Below are 20,936 nucleotides of genomic sequence, written 5' to 3'. Positions count from 1 at the left end.
GACACTGGCAGTGCTCTTACCTTGGAGAGTTAGTATCAGCACATGGTGAATTACCAGGTATGAATCAGCTGCAGCCAGACCGGGGTTTACCTATTTACCAGCTCACCAGAGGTCAAGACCGCAAATGAGTTCTGTAGAGGACTCGGGTGAGGATCTTGATCGGGTGGTATACAGGAGAACACTGATGAGCATACACAGCGAAATTCTGTGTGTATTGGCCGGTCTGTCAGACAGTCTCCTGTCACTGACCAGGAGCATGGAGGAACCTGGCTCCAGAGGGTTTTGGGCAGATCTTGTCCTCTCTACAGTCTCTGCTGCAAACAACCGAGGCACAGCTACTGCCGCCCCCACAACCATTTCCACCTTTTGTTTGCACTGGTCACCTGGTCTTCTGCCATGCCTGTGAGGAAGAGGCAACGCTCACCGTGCAAATGCAGAATGCACCAAAGCCCCTCCGAAGCACTCCCAAGAAATTTGCAATATCAAAAACGTAGCTTGCCCGGCCCTCAATATGCCTGGTCCTTTTAAGTAACGCGACTGCAGAACCCACGTTGCAAATTCCCACTTTGGTTTTTGTTCCTGAGCAGTGCCCAGTCGTTGCCCAAATTTGGGATCTTGGCGCCACATTGGCCAGTTGGGCAGTGCACTGTCAGGAGAGCAGCAAATTGAAGTCTTTCAGCACAGGGAAGGGACTCTGTGGGTGCCGGTATCCTCCAGCAGCACCGTGTGGGTAGCACAGGAAGAGGCGAGCAGTGCGGCCTGGCCCAAGAAACTGACGCAGGCCTTTGTAACCCACCAGATATAACACTACACAACTGAATTTCTCATCCAGTAAAATTATAACTCGAACATAGCTCCAGCTTCAGCTTGACCCTGAATCCTGAGGCCTTTGGTTGGTCCAATAATTGACCTGACACATGAACAATTGCTGTAGTTTGGCCGACTTTGGGACTTCCTGGCTTCAAGTATTTTCATTCGTGTTCAGGATGTGGGCATCGTGGTCAAGGGTGCCATTTATTGCCCATTGCTTGTGTCCTGGATGATTAGTAGGATCCTGTGGGGGAGGTCGCTATGATTCAGTCACATTGGTGAGAGACTGGAGTCGCACGTTGGCTGGACCGAGCAATCAGGTGATTGGTCTTAATGATGACCTAACAGGTTTACTGATACCTGGGCCTTTTAAAACATTTTTGCATTTATTTAACCCTGAATTTGAATTCTCTCACTGGCATGGTGGGATTTGATCTCTTTCTCGCTGGAATCATTCAGGTCCGAGTTACTAGACCAGTACCTACTCCCTAAACTACCACAATATCCCTATTAACATGACCGTTACACTGCTCTACCCTATTACTCCATTGGGCCATGGGTATCTAACTCTTTCATCTCCATGGACCGGGGGATTTTCTATGGAGATTTAGGTGGGAGGACTTGTATCAAAGTTAAACCTTTGTTCCTGTTAATTTGCATAATCTCTCAACTCACTGCTTCTGATAACTCTTAGTGCCCTAAGAACATAGGAGCAGGAGTAGGCCATTCAGCCCATCGAGCCTGCTCCGCCATTCAGTATGATTAGGGCTGATCATCCACTTCAATGCCTTTTTCTCCACACTATCCCTTTATGTCAATGGTATTTAGAAATCTGTTAATCTCTGCTTTGAACATACTCAATGATTGAGCTTCCATGGCCCTCTGGGATAGACAATCCCAAAGATTCACAATCCTGAGTAAAAAAAAAATCTCTCCTCATCTCGGCCCTAAGCGGCTTCCCCCCAGTTTTGAAATTGTGTCCCCTCGTTCTATACTCCCCAACCAGGGCAAACATCTTACCTGCATCTACCCTGTCTATCCCTTTAGGTATTTTGTAGGTTTCAATGAGATCTCCTCTCGTTCTTCGAAACTCTAGAGAACACAGGCCCAGTTTCCCCAATCTCTCTTCACAGGACAGTCCCGCCATCCCGGGAACAAGTCTGGTGAACTGTCGTTGCACTCCCCTCCCCACCGTGACAATAATCTCCTTCCTAGGGTAAGGGGACCAAAACGGCAACAAAAACAAAACTCCATCAGAATTTTCTTTTTATCCACTGGTGGGAATAAATTCCACTAGGGCGGAATTTTACAGCCTCGTCGAGGCCTGAAAATGCAGGAAGCCGTTCAAAAGTCCATTGGAATAAAAACAGAAAATGCTGGAAAAACTCAGCAGGCCTGACGGCATTTGTGGAGAGAGAGAGACAGAGTTAATGTTTTGAACCCGTATGACTTCTTCAGGTCATTGACTTTTGCGAGACTGTAAAATCCCACTGGTGTAAAATTCCGCTCCTAAGAGCAGTTCCAGGCTCCCAAAATTCAAACAGGACAAACCGAACATTAAGAAATACTATCTTATAGAGCTGTGTTGACTGGAGTGACAGGGGCTCAGGGGCAGTAAATGGGATGCCATTGTACTAGGCCAGTGCGCACTAGAGTTACCATCTGTAGTTGAATGTTTTCCAGGAGGTATCAACACGTGATCTCCCGCCTCCAACTGCCCTGTTCTCCCACTCCTGCCATTGGCTGATCATGCCGTTTCTTCGTGGCGCGCAGCCAATGGCAGGAATGCGGACAACCTCTTCCTTACCTGATTGGATGATTCTTGCTGTCAGTCAAAATGGCCTCTTCCCTCCCCACCTCCTCCAATATTTTTATATTTAATTAACAACATTCAAAGTAAACACGACATTTATTGACGCCGCTATGATTTTTCTCTCGGGGTTAGCTAGCCGTGGTGTTCTGCAGATTAACTTTCAATTCCTGGACACTACATCCAAGGTAGGACATACGCAGTAAATGGTAGGGCACTGAGGAGTGCGGAGGAACAAAGGGATCTGGGAGTTCAGATACATAATTCCCTGAAAGTGGCGTCACAGGTAGACAAGGTTGTAAAGAAAGCTTTTGGCATACTGGCCTTCATAAATCAAAGTATTGAGTATAGGAGTTGGGATATTATGGTGAGGTTGTATAAGACATTGGTGAGGCCAACTTTGGTGTATTGTGTGCAGTTCTGGTCGCCTAACTACAGGAAGGATATCAGTAAGATTGAGAGAGTGCAGAGAAGATTTACTAGGATGTTGCCGGGTCTTCAGGAGTTGAGTTACAGGGAAAGATTAAATAGGTTAGGACTTTATTCCTTGGAGCGTAGAAGAATGAAGGGAGATTTGATAGAAGTTTACAAAATTATGAGGGGTATAGACAGAGTAAATGCGAGTAGGCTCTTTCCACTTAGATTAGGAGAGATAAACATGAGAGGACATGGCTTTAGGGTGAAAGGGGAAAGGTTTAGGGGGAACATTAGGGGGAACTTCTTCACTCAGAGAGTGGTGAGAGTGTGGAACGAGCTACCATCTGACGTGGTAAATGCGGGCTCACTCTTAAGTTTTAAGAATAAATTAGATAGATACATGGATGGGAGAGGTCTGGAGGGTTATGGACTAGGTGCAGGTCAATGGGACTTGTGGAATAATATTTCGGCACAGACTAGAAGGGCTGAATGGCCTGTTTTCTGTGCTGTAGTGTTCTATGGTTCTACTCCAGGGCAATCCTGGGGGGGTTGACAACTCTAACGTCCCCACCCTTCCCACATAGAATATCAAAGTATCATCGATAGGATCATCGCCCAATCATCAGCTGCTGGAAGGAAAGTTGGGTTCTGATCTAATCGACATAATGGGCTTCAACCCGAGGGCAGCACTTTGAAGCACCTCGTAATGCACCGATGTTCTCCCCTAATCATGCATGTTCCGGGAATGTGTTAAGCACAATGTCTGAGCAGAAATTCCAGTAGTAATGTTTCCAACATCAACTGTTCCAAAAATATTTTCTGTGCAGATACTGAATGAAAGGAAACTAAACGGGTGAGATTAGGTAATCAAGAGACTAATAAGAGTTAAGGAACTTAAAAGTAATTAATATCAGCAGAGAAAAAGTATTGGAGAAACATGAGATCTAAAAGCCAACCAGGCCCCTTGGGCTGATGGCTAACACCCCAGCATTATAAAAGAGGTGGCTCCAGCGATAGCGGGTGCGCTGGCTTTAATCTCGCAAAATTCCCTAGATTCTTGAATGGTCGGCAAACGTAACAAGGAGGGAGAGAGATAACGGGGAATTACAGGCCAGGTAGCCTGACATCAACCGTTGGGGCAAAATGCTGGAATCTGTTGTGAAGGAAGCCTTAACTTAGAAAAGCAGTGTGAGATCAGACAAAAATCAGCATGGTTTTACGAAGGGGAAATAGTGCTTGGCAAATTTATTAGAGACTTTTGAGGATGTCGGATAGATAAAGGGGAACCGGTAGATGTAGTGCACTTGTATTTCCAGAAGACATTTTATAAGGTCCCACACAAAACCTTGAAATCCAAGGTAAGGGCTCATGGAGCTGGCAGTAATATATTAACATGGGTAGAGGGTTGGTTAATCAGCAGGAAGCAGAGAGCATGGGATAAACGTGACATTTTCAAGTTGGCAGGCGGTGACTAGTGGAGTGCTGCGAGGATCAGTGCTGGGGCCTCAGCTATTTACCACCTAGAAAGAGACCGAGAGTAATGCATCCAAGTTTGCTGATGATACAAAGCTAGGTGTGAGGAGGACACAAAGAGGCTGCAAAGAAATATGGGCAAGTTAAGTGAGTGTGGAACAAGGCAGCAGGTGCTGTATAATGTAGGTGAGCGTGAGGTTATTCAGTTTGGTCGTAAGAATAGCAAAGCAGAATATTTTTAAAAAGACGTGAAACTTGTAAATGATATTCAGAGAGACTGGAATGTACTCGTTCAAGGTACAGAAGTTAGCAGGTACAACAAGCAGTTAGGAGGGCAAGTGGCATGTTGACCTTTATTGCAAGGGGATTGGAGTATGGGAATAAAGAAGTCTTGCTACAATTGTACAGGGATTTGGTGAGACCACACCTAGAGCACTGTGTGCAGGTTTGCATATTTTTCTATATTTAAGGAAGGATATACTTGCCTTGGAGGCAGTAAGAGAACGATCACTAGATTGGCCTCTGCGATGAGAGGGTTCTTTAATGACGAGATGCGGCGTAAATTGGGCCTATACTCTCTCAAGTTTAGATGAATGAGATCTCATTCAAGATTCTGAAGGGACTTGGTAGAATGAGAGAATGGTTACAGCACAGGAGGAGGCTGTCTGGCCTGTCATGTCTCTGTCGGCTCTCCGCAAGAGCAACTCGCCTCATCCCGCTCTCCCATCGCCCTGCAAGTTTTTCTCTTGAAGGCCTCGATTGAATCTGCCTCCACAATACTCTCAGCATAGGCACTGAGAGAATCAGGGTGGCACAGCCTCAGGAGAAGGAGTTGACCGCTTAGGACTAAGATGAGAGGAAATGTCTTCACTCTGAGGGTTGTGAATCTTTGGAATGGTCTAGCCAGAGAGAGGTGTGAATGCTCCATTGAATATATTCAATGCTGGTAGAGATTTTTGATCTTTCACGGAATCCAGGGATATGGGGCACGGGTGGGAAAAGTGGAATTGAAGCCCAAATCAGCCATGATCATATTGAATGGCGGAGTAGGTTTGAGGGGCCATATCATTTACTGCTGCCTTGTTATGTTCCCTCTGTCCCTCCTTCCTTTAAGGAGCCTGCAGTGGTGAATCTGGGGTTGTGTTGTGCTTGATATACTGATGTAGCGAGTTGTTGATGCTAACGGCTCTTGAGGTTGTGACAGAATCACCCCAACAAACAGCCCTTTCCAAGCCTCCTGGTATGCCTCAAGTTGCAGATAAGTTGCCCTATCCACCACCTTCAACATTCACTCCCTCCACCACTGACTCACAGTGGCAGCTGTGTACCATCTACAAGATGCACTTAGCAACTCAAGGCGCCACCAACAGCACCATCCAAACACACAACCTCTACCACCTAGAAGAACGATGTTTTCTCTCTCCACAAATGCTGCCAGAAGTGTTGAATATTTCCAGCATTTCCTGCTTCTATTTCAGATTTCCAGCATCTGCAGTATTTTGCTTTTGTATAATTAAGGCTCAGACAGATGGGAACAATCACCACCTTCAAGTTCCCCTCTAAGTCATTCACCATCCTGACTTGGAAATATATCGCCGTTCCTTCATTGTCGCTTGGTCAAAATCTGGAACTCCCTCCATTAACGGCACCTACACCACATGGACTGCAGCGGTTCAAGAAGGCAGCTCACCACCACCTTCTCAAGGGCAATTAGGGATGGGCAATAAATACTGGCCTAACCAATGACACCCACATCCCATGAACAAGTAAAAAAGTTAAAAGAAAATACGGCTGAATTTTGGATGGTGGGGGGGTGGTGTCAAGAGATGTGAGGAGGTGGTATTGTAGTTATTCACTGCCTAATGGTGTAAGGCAGCCCAACCTGTTCCTGTCTCAATCAATGTGCTGTTTAAAAAGTGAAACTGTTTAGTTAATAATTAGGATTTTAAAAAGGCAGCTTGTTGCTATAGAAGAACTTTGTAGGTTGAACTAACATTGCAATGTGGTAGAAAGGGGCGTTGTATCATGGCTGTGTTACTTGGCTAGTAATCCAGAGAACTGCAGTTCAGATCTCTCCATGACTGTTGAGAATTTGAACTCAGTTCTACAGTACAGGCTGGAAATAGAAAGCGAGTATCAGTAAAAGCCACCGTGAAGCTGTCATTAAAATCCAACTGGTTCACCAGTATCCTTCGGAGAAGAAAAGCCGCAGCTCTTACCTAGTCTGGGTCCGTATGTGACTCCAGTCCCACACTAATGTGGACTTAATTGCCTGTTGAAGCAAACCACTCAATTGTATCTGACTGCTGCACTGCATTACCATTGCTGAACACCCCACTATCAAGCATCCCTGGGTTACCGTTGACCAGAAACTGAACTGGTCCAGCCATATAAATACTGTGGCTACAACAGCAGGTCAGAGCCTGAGAATTCTGCAGTGAGTAACTCGCCTCCAGACCCCTAAGGCTTGCCCACCGTCTACAAGGCACAAGTCAGGAATACTCTCCACTTGCCTGGGTGAGTGCAGCTCCAACAGAACTTGAGAAGCTTGACACCATCCAGGACAAAGCAGCATTCACCACCTTAAAACATTCACTCCCACACCAAATGGCAGCAGTGTGTACCGACTACCAGATGCACTGCAGCAACTCACCAAGGCTCCTTCGACAGCACCTTCCAAACCCACAACCTCTACCAGTGAGAAAGATAAAGGCAGCAGGTGCATGTGGAAAAATCAGTTGTCAATAGGTCCAGTTTTAAGTGGGAATTGGAACTGGCCCCAGTTGAGCTACTCCCAGTCACCACCACCTGAAACTTTCCCTCCAATTCACACACCATCCTGACTTGGAAACATATCGGCCGTTCCTTCACTGTCGCTGGGTCAAAATCCTGGAACTCCCTTCCTAACAGCACTGTGGGTGTACCTACACCACATGGACTGCAGCGGCTCAAGAAGGCAGCTCACCACCGCCTTCTCAAAGGCAATGCTCACATCCCATGAATGAATATATTAAAAAAAAACCAAACTGCAACAGTCCAAGTAGAAGGTGACCAACCATCACCCCCCTTGGCACAATAGGGAAGGGCAACAAATATTAACATGCCAGCGATGCCCGTATCCCGAGAATGAATAAATTGGATGGTGTGATGGAAACTTGAGTGTTGCGTGGTGAATGCGTGTTGTGCAGTGTGTGTGGTGCAGTGTGATTCCTACAGCACTAGAGCCACGGTAAGACGTTTAAAAAAAAAGGTGGTTCATATTTTGGTGGGGTGCGAGTGTGCCAAGAACACTGATGACTTGGGGGAGTCTACAAGAACTGGTGGATCATGAGTCCTGTGCCCTGTGCAGGCTGGACCTTGAGAGATACTGTCAAGCTGCTGGACCTGAGAAAGGTGGTTGCCAGTAAGAGGCAGCCGTGTGCCGGGGAATTGTTTGGTGATTGCCCATTTGATCCAAGGGCATCTGGCTGCTGGGTTGAGGGCCTCTGCCAACAAGAGGTGAAATATTATTTAGGAGGGGCATCTGAATCCTCCCTGAGTCTATATTTTCTCAATGGACCCCACTGCTTGAAGCACACGGTTTAATCTCTATCTTGTTACGAGTTGAACAGGAAGGAGTGTGTGTGTGAGTATAATATAAGCTGGTCTTATTTGGAATGATATTTTGTAGAGACGGTTACGTGCTTATATATTAGAGTATTAGATATTTCTGATTAAATGCAATTGAGGTTTTCTGATCACAAGCCCTATCGGCCCTATTTTTTTTGCCAGCATTTGCTCACATCCGATTTCCACCCAGCTCATGTTTTTAATTTTCCTGAACCAAGATTGCGAGGCCTCTCGCTAATGTGCTTCAGGACTTCAAAGATTAATCTTCAGGACACAGCCGCAGGCAGCACCCAGGAGAAAAAAATCGGAGGAGTATTAAAAATGTTGTTTTCCTCGGGTTTTTATAGAATTTTAACAACGCAGAGGCTATTCAGCCCATTGTGCCCATGCTAGCTCTTTGATAGAGCTATTCAATTAGCCCCATTCCCAACCTCCCCACCGCTGCCACACTCCATTGACCCGGCAAGTTGGGCCTTTTTCAAATAGTTATCCAATTCCCTGTTGAAAATTACTTTTAAATTTGCTTCCTTTTATTAAATTCAAATTTTCTTTGAACATTTCCATGATAAAAGTACTGGAGATGGCCCAGAAGGAAAAAACAAAAACAGTTTGGACCAGTATTCTAAATTCCCAGTTTTTACTGTTTTTTTTTCCTTCTGGGTGGGTTCAATGGCTGGTTGACCAAGTAGGCCGGAGGTGGAGGATTGTGATCAAACCATCAGCAATACGTCCGTGAAGAATTGGCAACCGTGCTTTAATCCAGAACGCCGGGGTAGCTTGGGTACAGCTTGATGATCTTTATTAACGGGGGTGCTGGGCGATTGCCCTGTTGTGCGTCTTGACTGTGCTGCAGTGATGAGAGCGACTGCCGTAGCTTTGGTAACGTGATTTGTATGGTGTGATGACAGGTTGGCAGCCCGACCTCAGTGACGACTCCTCGCAGTTTCTCCCAGACCTCGGTCAGTCCCTCGGATCAGGATATCTGCAGGTAATACGTGCGCGAGAAAACCTTTTTCTATGAGACTTGCTCCTTCCTTCGTCAAGTTAACCCCGTTAATATTCTGGGGTTCGTCTCCTGCCCCCCACCTCCCCAGCCCCCACCACATCTGAGCGTCCACTGGATGAGTTGCTGTTTGAAGTACCCACTGATGCTGTGTAGGCCGTAATCATTCCAGACTCAGTAACTCTTTCGAGTTATCAACAGTCACAGATTGTAACTCTTTCGAGTACATTCACAGTTCTTGGTTTCCGGGAGTGGGACATGAACCCACAAGCTTCTGATTCAAAGGCGAGGGTGCTATGAACTGAGCCACAGCTGACACCTCACCTGACCTGGGTCTAATTATACTCAATCATGATATTATTAGGGGCTTTCCAATTGGCCTCAATGAGATTGGAAGTGGGGGGGGGGGGGTGGTAGTGGGAGATGGGTGATTAGAAAACAACGTTCCTCTCTCATTAATCCAGAAGTTAGAAGTTATACCTGTGCAGATATCAGCATTGGCAGTGGTGCTTCAACAGCTGAATAGTCTCAAAGCCCCAGCTCACCGGTAAGTAAGTAAGATGACAATCGCTCGCGCCCCTACGGCCTGGACTGTACCATAACGTGTCTCGGCACCCCCGTGAGAAGGGTGGAGTCCGTTGGCGGGCGTACCGATGTTTTTTTTTGGGTAATCCCTTTCAAACTGTGTGTGTTTTATTTTTGCATAATGTATAGTGGTGCTTCTCCCCATTCTTGTGTTGCCAACGGTTGATTAAAAGTTCCACGAGTGACTTTGGCCCAGCTGGCCTCTTAAGTGTAAATATGATATGTCCTGAGTTATCTTCATTTCTTCTTTTCCTACCTCTCCTATTTGTTCACGATCCCTGCTTTCCCTGCATGCAGTTCAGATGCAATTCCTTGTGGGCGTGTGGCACACAGTCCAGTGCAGACTGCAGTTGTCCTTCTGAATAGCCCCAAAAGCAGCTCCTCGCTGACTCTCGGGGCCACCACCATATGTCAAGACGCGACACCAAGACCAAGGAAGAGGAGCTCATTCGGAGAGGAATTGGCGCAACTCCTTTGGCCTGGGAGGCGCACCGCAGACAATGGAGAGGTCAAACACTCCAAGTCCCTCAACGATGTGCATGTGAAGCCTGACCGGTCAGGGAGCGGCCTGAGTTTTGTTGACAGGACGTGCTCTGATGGAAAGCTAACTCCGCTCCTAGGGAAGAGCTCCAGATCAAGGAAACTGCAGCCCAGTAAAAAGCGAGAGCATTATTACAAGCCGAGGAGATATAGCCTAAGTTCGCAGATGCTGCCCTTTGCCTCTGGTCCCTCAAACAGCCCTGGGACTAGAGATGGTCTCTGTGTTGTTGAGGTCGCAGTGAGTGAAGGTGAGCAAAGCAGTAGGATGTCATACCTGTATCGCTTGTTCTTCCCTTCATCGCATGCCTCAAGTGTTTGCACTCTAAAGACCCTTCATGAACCAGAGGAGAGCGGTGCTCGTTTGCCTGTCACAAAATTATCTAGCGATTCCTTCTGCTCCGAGGACATTGGGGATGATGATGTCTTTGAAGAAGATTCTGCAACCAAAGCTCTTCACTTGGAAGTAAATGATGAAGACCAACGCGCTCCCCTTTGCTCATTTGAAGGAGACAGTGATCTTGAACAGCCTTCTTTAACGTCTTTAAAATGGTGCCCCTCGTCCCCTCTATCACCATCCTGGGAAGTGTGCAGGTTGGTTCTTCAAATAATAGCCCCTCCCATTGCCCCCTTGATTCTCTTAGTGTCTCCGTAAGTTGTAAACCCTCTGCGTCTCTCCCTGTGCTACCCTGTTCCTGTCAGTGATTTGCTGCACCATTACATATTGCTTTGTAGAAGTTTGCTTTTGCAAGTGCTGACTGACTGGTGCCCCTTTACTTATGAAATTAAGACACTCTTCTAGATCTTTAAAAGTTTTAGATTTTACAAAGAAAGAAAGAAACCTGAGAATCAAATTAAGCACATATCCGGAATCCAACATGTAAATGCCTCAATATTTAAGGGAACTGTCTTCAGGTGATTTGAGACTGCTGGCACTTTGTTAATATCCTTTGCCGTGTCCCTACAGAAGGTGATAAAGGTTTAGTTGGTGGTTCTGTGCATCTTAAGAGAATGAAGATAATCGATCAGACGTAGCAGGAGTTTTGCCTCGATGAATTGAGATATTTTTGCATTTTAATACGACCATCCCTTTGTGCACCAATCACTGCCTCCAATTTGAAGGTCAGGGTTTTCTGACCTTTGACCGTCAGTGTTTGTGAGTTGAGGCCTCCCATATTTCTTTTCCCTCCTACACCTCAGGGGCCTCAACAGTTTTGACCTACTTTTCTTTGGCTTTTTTCAGGTTGTTTATTTCTGCTTTGGAGAGGGTGATGGGGGTGGGGTGTGGAGGGGGATATGGGAAATGTCAACCTTGTGCCAATGTGTTAAACTAGTGATTGTTCAGTGACGCCACCACTTTATATCTCCTGTGGATTTTTATTTCCTGTGTCGTCGAGATGTGTAATGGGCAGCTGCATCACTGCCCTGTTTCACTCGGGCACAATGTCAAGGTCAAGTCCGAGACCTTGTTCAATGAGGACAACATTGGCCTCGTCACCTGTGTTTGAGGCTGTTTTTTCAGCCTTTGTTCAGTAGAAGCAGCAGCGTGACAAAGTGCTAATGACTCCCTGAAGAAAATAACTCACACCAGGACAAATGAGGTGGATAAGTGTTTACTAAATTTTCAGCACAGCTAGCGTCAGATCTGAGGGAAGAATGGAGACCTCACAAAGTCTATCGACCCCCCCCCATGGCCTGTGCTGCAACCATACCCAACCCGAAATGGGCTCTTAGTTGATGAGGTAGAGCCAGATGGGGGGAGGCTAAAACTAGGGGCCATAAATATTAAGACAGTCACCGATAAATCCAATAGAGAAGTCAAGATGAACTCTTTACCCAGAGATTGGTGGGAATGTGGAACTCGCTAGCACAGGAAGTAGTTGAGCTGAATGGTTTCGAAGCATTTAAGGGTGATCTAGATAGAAACGTGCAGGAGAGGGGAATAGGACACGCTGACAGGCTGTTGTGGAGCATAAGTACCCGGAATGGATCTGTTAGGTGGAATGGCCTGTTTCTGTGCTGTACACTCAATGCAGTTGTAAGCAGGATTGCAAAGGCCCTGAGTCAGGTAAAGAGGATGGGGGTGGGGTCATAGTTCGACTCACATTTGCTTTGCTGGATAGAGTCGACATTGGCGGTAATAACCAAACGATCACCATGGCGTCCGCCCACCTCCTGTTTTGAAGAGGTCACACTTCTTCCCTTAGGTTTGGATCTTCCACATCAGTGGAATCACAGGATTGTTATGGTGTAGGAGGAGGCCATTCGGCCCATCGTGTCTGTACCGGCTCTCTGAGCATTTTAACTTAGTGCCAAACTCCTGCCTTTTCCCCGTAGCCCTGCACATTGTTTCTATTTAAATAATCATCCAAAGCCCTCTTGAATGCCTCGATCGAACCTGCCTCCACCACACTTCCAGGCAGTGCATTCCAAACCCTAAATACTCGCTGTGTGAAAATGTTTTTTCTCACCTCGCGTTTGCTTCTTTTGCAAAACACTTTAAAACTGTGCCCTCTGGTTCTCAATTTGTTTACGAGCGGTAACAGTCTCTCCCTAATTACTCTGTCCAGACCCCTCATGATTTTGAAAACTTCTATCAAGTCTCCTCTTAGCCTTCCCCTCTCCAAGGAAAACAGGCCCAACTTCTCCAATCTTTCCTCATGACTGAAGTGTCTCATCCCTGGAACCATTCTCGTAAACCTCTTCTGCACTCTCTCCAATGTGTTCACATCCTTCCTATAGTGTGGCACCCAGAACTGTACACAATACTTCAGCTGAGGTCTAACCAGTGTCTTATATAAGTTCATCATAACCTCCCTGCTCTTATACTCTATGCCCCTATTAATGAAGCCTAGAATACTGTATGCTTTAGAAACAGCTCTCTCTACCTGTCCTGCCACCTTTAATGACTTTTGTACATATACACGCAAGTGACTCTGCCCCTGCACACTCTTTAGAATAGTATCCTTTATTTTATACTGTCTCCCCACATTCTTTGTATCAAAGTGTATTACCTCACACTTCTCCGCATTAAACTTCATCTGCCACCTATCTGCCCATTCCACCAATGTGTCAATGTCCTTTTGAAGTTCTACACTGTCCTCCTCACTATTTACAATTCTCCCAAGTTTTGTGTCACCTGCAAACTTTGAAATTGTCCCCTGCACAACAAGGTCTATATCATGTCCCAATATTGACACCTGGTGAACTCCACTACAAACCTCCTTTCAGTTGGAAAAATAGCCATTAACCATTTCTGTCTGTTTCCTATTCCTCAGCCAATTTTGTATCTACGTTGCTACTGTCCCTTTTATTCCATGACCTTCTAACTTTCCTCAAGTCTGTTGTGTGGCACTGTATCAAATGCCTTCTGGAAGTCCATATACACCACATCAATGGCCTTGCCCTTACCAACCATCTCTGTTACCTCTTCAAAAAACTCCAGCAAGTTGGTTAGACACGGTTTTCCTTTAACAAATCCATGCTGGCTCTTCCAAATCAATCCATATTTTTCCACGTGGCTATTAATTCTACCCCGAATAATTGTTTCTAGAAGTTTCCCATCACTGAAGTTAAACTGACTGGTCTGTAACTGCAGGGCAGATCTTTACAACCTTTTCTGAACAAGGGCGTAATGTTTGCAATTCTCCAGTCCTTTAGCATCTCCCCCGAATCCAGGGAACATTGAAAGATTATTGCCAGTGCCTCTGGAATTTCCACTCTCACTTCCGTCAATATTCTTGGATGCATCTCATCCAGTCCCGGTGCCTTATCAACTTTAAGTACCGAGAGTTTATCCAATACCTCCTCCTTATCAATTTGAAATCCTTCCAGTGACTGAGCTTCCTCCTCTGTCAACACTTGTGATATAATGACCGCTGCCCTGTAAATGTTCCCGTCACTTGATCTACTTGGCCCACCTCATTCCCAAGAACCCAGCTCTATCAGCCCTCCTTTCTTGTTGGACTGGACACAGACTGCTGTAGGAAATTCTCCTGAACACAATCTAGGAATGCTTGTCCCTCACTGCCCCTTACACTACCACTATCCCAGTCTACATACAGGTAATTGAAGTCCCCTATTCTAATGACGCTATGGTGTTTACACCTGTCTGTAATTTCCTTGCAGATTTGTTCCTCTATATCCTTCCTGGTGATCTATATATTACACCGAGCAATGGAATTGTACCTTTCTTACTCCTTAGCTCTGGCCAAATAGATTCTGTCCTTGAATGCTCTGACACATCCTCTTTCTAGTTCTGCGATAGTCTCCTTAACCAAAAATGCCACCCCTCTGACTTTTTTCCCTTTCCTATCTTTTCTGAACATCTTGTAACCAGGAATATTTAACACCCAGATCTGCCCTTCCTTAAGCCAGGCCTCTGTTAGCGCCACAACATCATAATCCCATAGGGCAACCTGCGCCTGTAACTCCCCAGTTTTATTAACTAGACTCCGTGCATTCACATACATGCAATGTAGCCCTGAGGTCCCCTCAGAAGTGGGGAGGGGAGAGACAGGACTTGACATCCTGCTGCTGATAGTCCGATGCCACTGTCCCATTTGATGGGTTTTATGCACATAGTCTCACTGATGTTCCCGGTGCTGATGCCCAAAAGCCCCTTCTTACCCCATGGTGCAGATTCGAAATTTCCAAAAGAATGCTGTACGGTTAGGCACAGAAGTTTGAATATTGTTATTGCACATGTTTGAGTTTGTTTCTAATCCTGACCAAAGTTGTTTATTTTTAATTCACTATTTTTGTTTCTGGGCTGGAGCCCAGTGTAAATATTTAAAAGGAGTGACCAGCTTAAGATTTTTAATATGGTTAAGTGTTCGTTGCAGGCCCCTCCCCGGGCACTGTGTGTGTGTCTTCACATTGGGTGCTCGTCACCGGAATGGGGGGGTTTCGTGTGTCAGGGCAGCGTTTCACTCCGTGCAGTAATGGAGACTTGTCCAAACGCCAAGTTCTACTTCAGACGGTCATTATGACAGGGAGGGGCATTAGCAGAAACAATGAGGAGCCTGAAGAAAGTCTTAAACCGAACTGACTCCAACCGGATAAAGCCTCCAGGCGATACAGGAATTGAGCTAGCTGGGTGAAGGCGGGAAATGGCCCTGTGAAGCCTCATCCTCCTCTTGTCACCCGTGCAGTCAGGCGTGTGGTGATGGATGGCTTTGTTGCCCGGAAGAATAGGGAGGGGCAAATGAGAGCCGGGAAGTACATTTTAGGAGGACCGGGAGGTGCACTTTTCCCCTCAATGTTTTTGAACTGCCTGCAAATCGAGGCATGGGTTGAGTTTTTAGAAACCTCCTGACGTCGGGTCCCAAAACTCAAGCCGGAATGGGGCATCTCGCCCCAACTTAAAGCGATCCTGGCATTTTCCAAGGGAATTGTGTCCAAGAGGACCTGGGAAGGGAAATGCCAAGGCCATGGGCATCAGTTGGGAATTCTTGTAAGTCATTCTCCTTTTTATTTTGTCGATTTAAATACGACTTCACCCAGAAAGGAAGTCCTCCAGGGAAATCGGAACAGTGGGACAGGAAAACCGTGATGTAGCATGTGGTAGTCGTGGGTTGGCTGTGTGCTTTGAACCCCCTGGCCTGCACTTTTGGGTGAGGCCATTTGATTTGTTCTGAGGGAAGCCCCCTTCCCCCTTTTCACACACCCCCTCCCTTTATTCTTCCCTCCCGATCTCAATCTCTTCCACCGTAAGTTGCAACTACACCATATTCCTCAGTGAGTTCAGTTCCGCAAAAAACAATGACTCAACTCTTGCTTTAAGTCCGTTTCCAAAACTTGTACGAAACCAATTTGGAGACCGTGTAACGAGACCGTGGAATATTCATTTTGAAAAATTGACCACTTTTCCCAAAAGCTCTTGTAGATAAAGATTGCCCAGTACTTGCCACTATGCTATCCCTGCAGGTTATAGTTTGTGCTCCTGTTATAGCCGAGATAGATGAAGCTATGTTTAGGGGAAATCGATGTGTAGTGCTGGCTGACCTGAGAAGCTGCTACTTTGGTTAATTAGTGAAGCCAATTTTAATTCTGGTGCATCTTTGGCTTGCTGCAGATTGTGACTAATTGGCTTTATTTTTATTCAGAATATGTCACTGTGAAGGAGATGATGAAGGCCCCCTCATTACGCCCTGTCACTGCACTGGGAGCCTCCGATATGTACACCAAACCTGTCTGCAGCAGTGGATCAAGAGTTCAGATACCCGCTGTTGTGAGCTCTGCAAATATGAGTTCATCATGGAAACCAAATTAAAACCACTGAGGAAAGTATGTATGAAATGAAGCACATTGCTGAGTAAATGGGGGAGCTAATCAGAGGTAGCTAGATCTCCACCATATCTTCCACTTGCAGTCCAAATATGGGGACCATTAACATAAGATAGTCAACAAGAAACTGAATAGGGAAATTCAGAAGATGGTTCTAAAAATTTACTCCTTCCTGGGATGTGGGCGTCGCTGGCAAGGCCAGCATTTGTTGCCCATCCCTAATTGCCCTTTGAACTGAGTAGGCCATTTTAAAGGGCAGTTAAGGGTCAACCCCCCATTGCTGTGGGTCTGGAGTCACATGTAGGCCAGACTGGGTAAGGATGGCGGATTTCCTTCTCTGAAGGACATTAATTAAAACAAACATGAGTTTTTACAACCATTAACCATAGTTTCATGGTTACCATTACCGAAAGGAGTTTTCAGTTCCGGACTTTTTGTTAATTGAATTTAAATTCCACCAGCTGCCTTGGTGGGATTTGAACTCGTGTCCCCAGAGGATTAGTCTGGGCCTCTGGATAGCCCTCAAGGCTGAGTACTAGGTGATAAGGGATACTCACTGAAGATGTGACTACTTACACCTGTACAGCAGCCAAATACAGATGCAGAGGAGGGATACAACACCAGCCACAGCCAAAGGACAATGTGATCATCCATTGAGCAGACCATAGTGCTTCTGAAGATGAGGTTCAGATACCTGGAGAGGTCTGGTGGATCCCTTCACTACACCCCAGCTAGTTCTCGCATATTGTGGTGATCTGCTGTGCTCTGTAGTGTTACCACTACACCACCATCTCCCCCGAATTGGTGGAGTCAATTAGCCTAGACGTATTAAGGGGAAGATAGATAAGTGTCCGAGGGAGAAAGGAATAGAAGTATATGCTGATAGGGTGAGATGAAGAGGGGTGGGAGAAGGTTCATTTAGCGCAGGGGCCTGATGGGCCCAATGGCCTGTCCCAGGGTGTCTGTCAACTTGATGCAATCTCTTTATCATCCAAAAGTTTATCCCAGAATGTTAAGTAGAGAAGATTAATATAAGCTTACTCAATAAAGGGCTGTCATTTGAAAAACCTCTACGAAGATGGCAAATGCTGTCGAAGGTGTTTATTTAAACAGGGGCTGAACCTACTCCATACTGGGGGCTTGATCACGGAGCGGGGTTTCCTCTCTGCTAACCTTCGAGCACTTGACCCTATCAGAGTTCATGGGGGTCAGGCTATAAATTCAGTAGGTGCTCATGCCATTAAGGCATTGGGGTGGGGGTAATGGGCAGGGGAGGGGCCTGTTGGATCAGGGAGGGGAGTGTGAAAATAGCAGCGTTAGACAGTTGCTGGGGTCGATGTCCATAGGTCTGGTCAGAGGCTGAAGGATGTTGGGGAAGAAAATGGGCCTTCTCCAGAAAGAAAGAGTCTTTTCCTCCCTAATTCTGCCCCCACCACCCCTTCCCGCAGCCCCACTTCCCAAACTCCCACATTAATGTATGTCTGCATGAAGCAGGGTGAATCAGAATGTGCACTCTCAGGAATTCTAGGGGGGCATTGTCCTGCCAGTCTTACCTCTGTATTTTGGCACCACCATGAAAGGGTGTGGGCACAAGAAACACCGGCCACTCCAGCTGGCACAGGGCCAACAGGGTAACAACCCACAGCAACTGGGCACTGCCCTAATCTCTGCCTTGGTTGGCCCTGGTAATGTCCTGAGCAGGGGAAGGGCCCCTGGCATGATTTTGAAGAAGAACAGGGGAGTTCGGCCCCGTGGCAAGGCCAATATTCATCCCTCAACCAACACCTCTAAGACACAGATTCCCCGCACGTTATCACATTGTGGGATCTTGCTGTGTGCAAATTGGCTGCACGCCCCTGCACCGCAGCAACGGGCTGCCCTTCCAAAAGTACTGATTGGCCGTGCAGCCCTTTGGGAAGCCCTGACGCTGTGGAAGGCGCCACACAAATGTAACTTCTTTCCTTTTTGCCTTGGTTCACTTCTGTTCTTTTAGTTTTCTCCTGCACAGTGTGTGGGAGGAATCCCTGCCCTTGGAACAGGGAGAATCGTTCTGGCCACAGGGACAGGCAAACGTTGCATCGCGTACCCGACAGTACCTCCCACTTTCCGCAGTTCGGGTCCCGAACCGAGTGGGTCAAGGATCGGATCGACTTTCCTCCGTCCGTCTGTCGCACCGTTAGCCTGTGGTGGGAGGCCTAGGTATCCCTTGTAGGTTCCAAATGGAGAACAACCACCTCCCCCCATCCCCCTCTTCCAGGTCCTAATCAGGAACCTTTTTTTGTTTTTTGCTGCACTCCCTCTGCTTTGTACAGCCCAGAGGGACTATAACCTGCTCAGTGTAAATTACAGTCAGCTGCATGTTCAGGACTGCTCAATGCGCTGCAGAGCTGATGAAGCACATCCGAAGCAAACCTACCGGCCGATTTGTGCACAGCAGGATCCCGCGCACAACTGAGACAAACGGCCAGATAATCTGTTTTGGCGGTGATGGTTGAAGGTTAAAGATTGGCCAAGATGCCTGGGATTGGTAACAGTAGGGTGGGATCTTTTTGCATCAGCCTGAACAGATCGGTAGGGCCTTGATGTGACCCCCCAGCCCTGGCCCAGCCCAGGCCAGCCCTGAAGGGTCAGCCTAGATTCTGTGTTCGAGTCCGGGAGCCGGGCTTGAACCCATGAGCTTCTGGGCGCAGGCAAGCGAGCTGCCGACTGAACCAGGCTGCCCGTCGGTGTTGGAGCGTGTGCCCTCTCGCCGTATTGAGGGGAAGAAATGTGAAGTTGGGTGGAGTGTGTGCTTTTTGAGGGCCGGTTAGTATTAAAAGTCTAATGGATGTCCCCTTCCTTACACAGTGGGAGAAGTTGCAGATGACGTCCAGCGAGAGGAGAAAGATACTGTGCTCGGTGACGTTCCATATCATTGCCATTACGTGTGTGGTGTGGTCACTATACGTCCTGATTGATAGGACAGCTGAGGAGATTAAACAAGGCCAGACCAGTGGTACGTCCACCTCTCTCCTCCTCCTCTTGGCCCATACAACTGATTGTCTCACAGTCTCTTTTTTTTTAAACATTCAGAAACCTCTCTCTCTCCCCAGGCGCATGAATTTAAAGTAATTCCTCTCAGAAGATTCAACTCTGGGCCTGTTCTCAGTGGCTGAGTAAAGGGGGTGTGGGGTAGAATCTCGCCTGCTGCCCCAGAGACGTGGCCCAGGGTGTTTTAATATGTCCCCACCTCCCCCCCACCCCACTCTCCCCAGCAACCCGCTGAACATCTTGCCCATTCTGGGCCAGGGGGGAGGTGGAGGAGGTGCTGAGACCAGGAAGGAGACAGAATCGGCTGCTCTAGCTGCCTGGCCTGGGCCTGGCACTCAGGAAGAGACGAGGGTGGCACTCAGCCAGCGGAGGAGGTCTTGACCCGTTCCTTGAGGGGTTCAGTTGTAGAATTCCTCCTCTTCCAAGTCCTAATAGCAATGCTTTTTTTTTGGAAAGCGTATTTTTTTATTTTGGCCGCTTCTGGCCCTGATCCACTTTCTCTGCTTTCTGCACCTGGAGTAAATCTAACCTGCTGAGTTAAACTGCAGTTGGCTGCACTTGTGAGGAAGGTCTCCACTGGCTGTCGGTGGCTTTCTTGCTGCTTTCTCGGTTGGACTGCCAAAATTGGGAACTGCCAGTTCCTCGTGCCTCCAGGCCAAATAAGAAACCTGGGTAAATACTGTATAACACTGGAGTACAGTGCTGGTGGGGACGGGTCTGTCACTGTATAACACTGGAGTACAGTGCTGGTGAGGACGGGTCTGTCACTGTATAACACTGGGGTACAGTGCTGGTGGGGACAGGTCTGTCACTGTATAACACTGGAGTACAGTACTGGTGGGGACGGGTCTGTCACTGTATAACACTGGGGTACAGTGCTGGTGGGGACGGGTCTGTCACTGTATAACACTGGAGTACAGTGCTGGTGGGGACGGGTCTGTCACTGTATAACACTGGAGTACAGTGCTGGTGGGGACGGGTCTGTCACTGTATAACACTGGAGTACAGTGCTGGTGGGGACGGGTCTGTCACTGTATAACACTGGAGTACAGTGCTGGTGGGGACGGGTCTGTCACTGTATAACACTGGGGTACAGTGCTGGTGGGGACGGGTCTGTCACTGTATAACACTGGAGTACAGTGCTGGTGGGGACGGGTCTGTCACTGTATAACACTGGGGTACAGTGCTGGTGGGGACGGGTCTGTCACTGTATAACACTGGGGTACAGTGCTGGTGGGGACAGGTCTGTCACTGTATAACACTGGGGTACAGTGCTGGTGGGGACGGGTCTGTCACTGTATAACACCGGTGTGCAGTGCTAGTGGGGACAGGTCTGTCACTGTATAACACTGGGGTACAGTACTGGTGGGGACA

The 20,936-nt window shown here is 47.3% G+C and overlaps 1 protein-coding gene across 2 annotated transcripts in view; it reads left to right on the top strand.

The window, feature by feature from the left end:
- Positions 1–20,936, top strand: part of LOC144668517 (uncharacterized) — a 63,606-nt gene that overhangs the window by 38,258 nt on the left and 4,412 nt on the right. For both annotated transcript variants that reach the window (XM_078530612.1, XM_078530611.1), the window contains 4 exons: positions 9,028–9,107; positions 10,005–10,838; positions 16,352–16,532; positions 19,380–19,527. In XM_078530612.1, the coding sequence (XP_078386738.1) occupies positions 9,028–9,107; positions 10,005–10,838; positions 16,352–16,532; positions 19,380–19,527 (1,243 nt within the window). The remainder of the gene's footprint in view (positions 1–9,027; positions 9,108–10,004; positions 10,839–16,351; positions 16,533–19,379; positions 19,528–20,936) is intronic.

This window comes from Cetorhinus maximus, chromosome 27, assembly GCF_964194155.1.
Source record: "Cetorhinus maximus chromosome 27, sCetMax3.hap1.1, whole genome shotgun sequence".
Lineage (NCBI taxonomy): Eukaryota > Metazoa > Chordata > Chondrichthyes > Lamniformes > Cetorhinidae > Cetorhinus > Cetorhinus maximus.
This window is presented reverse-complemented; position numbering and strand designations above follow the sequence as displayed.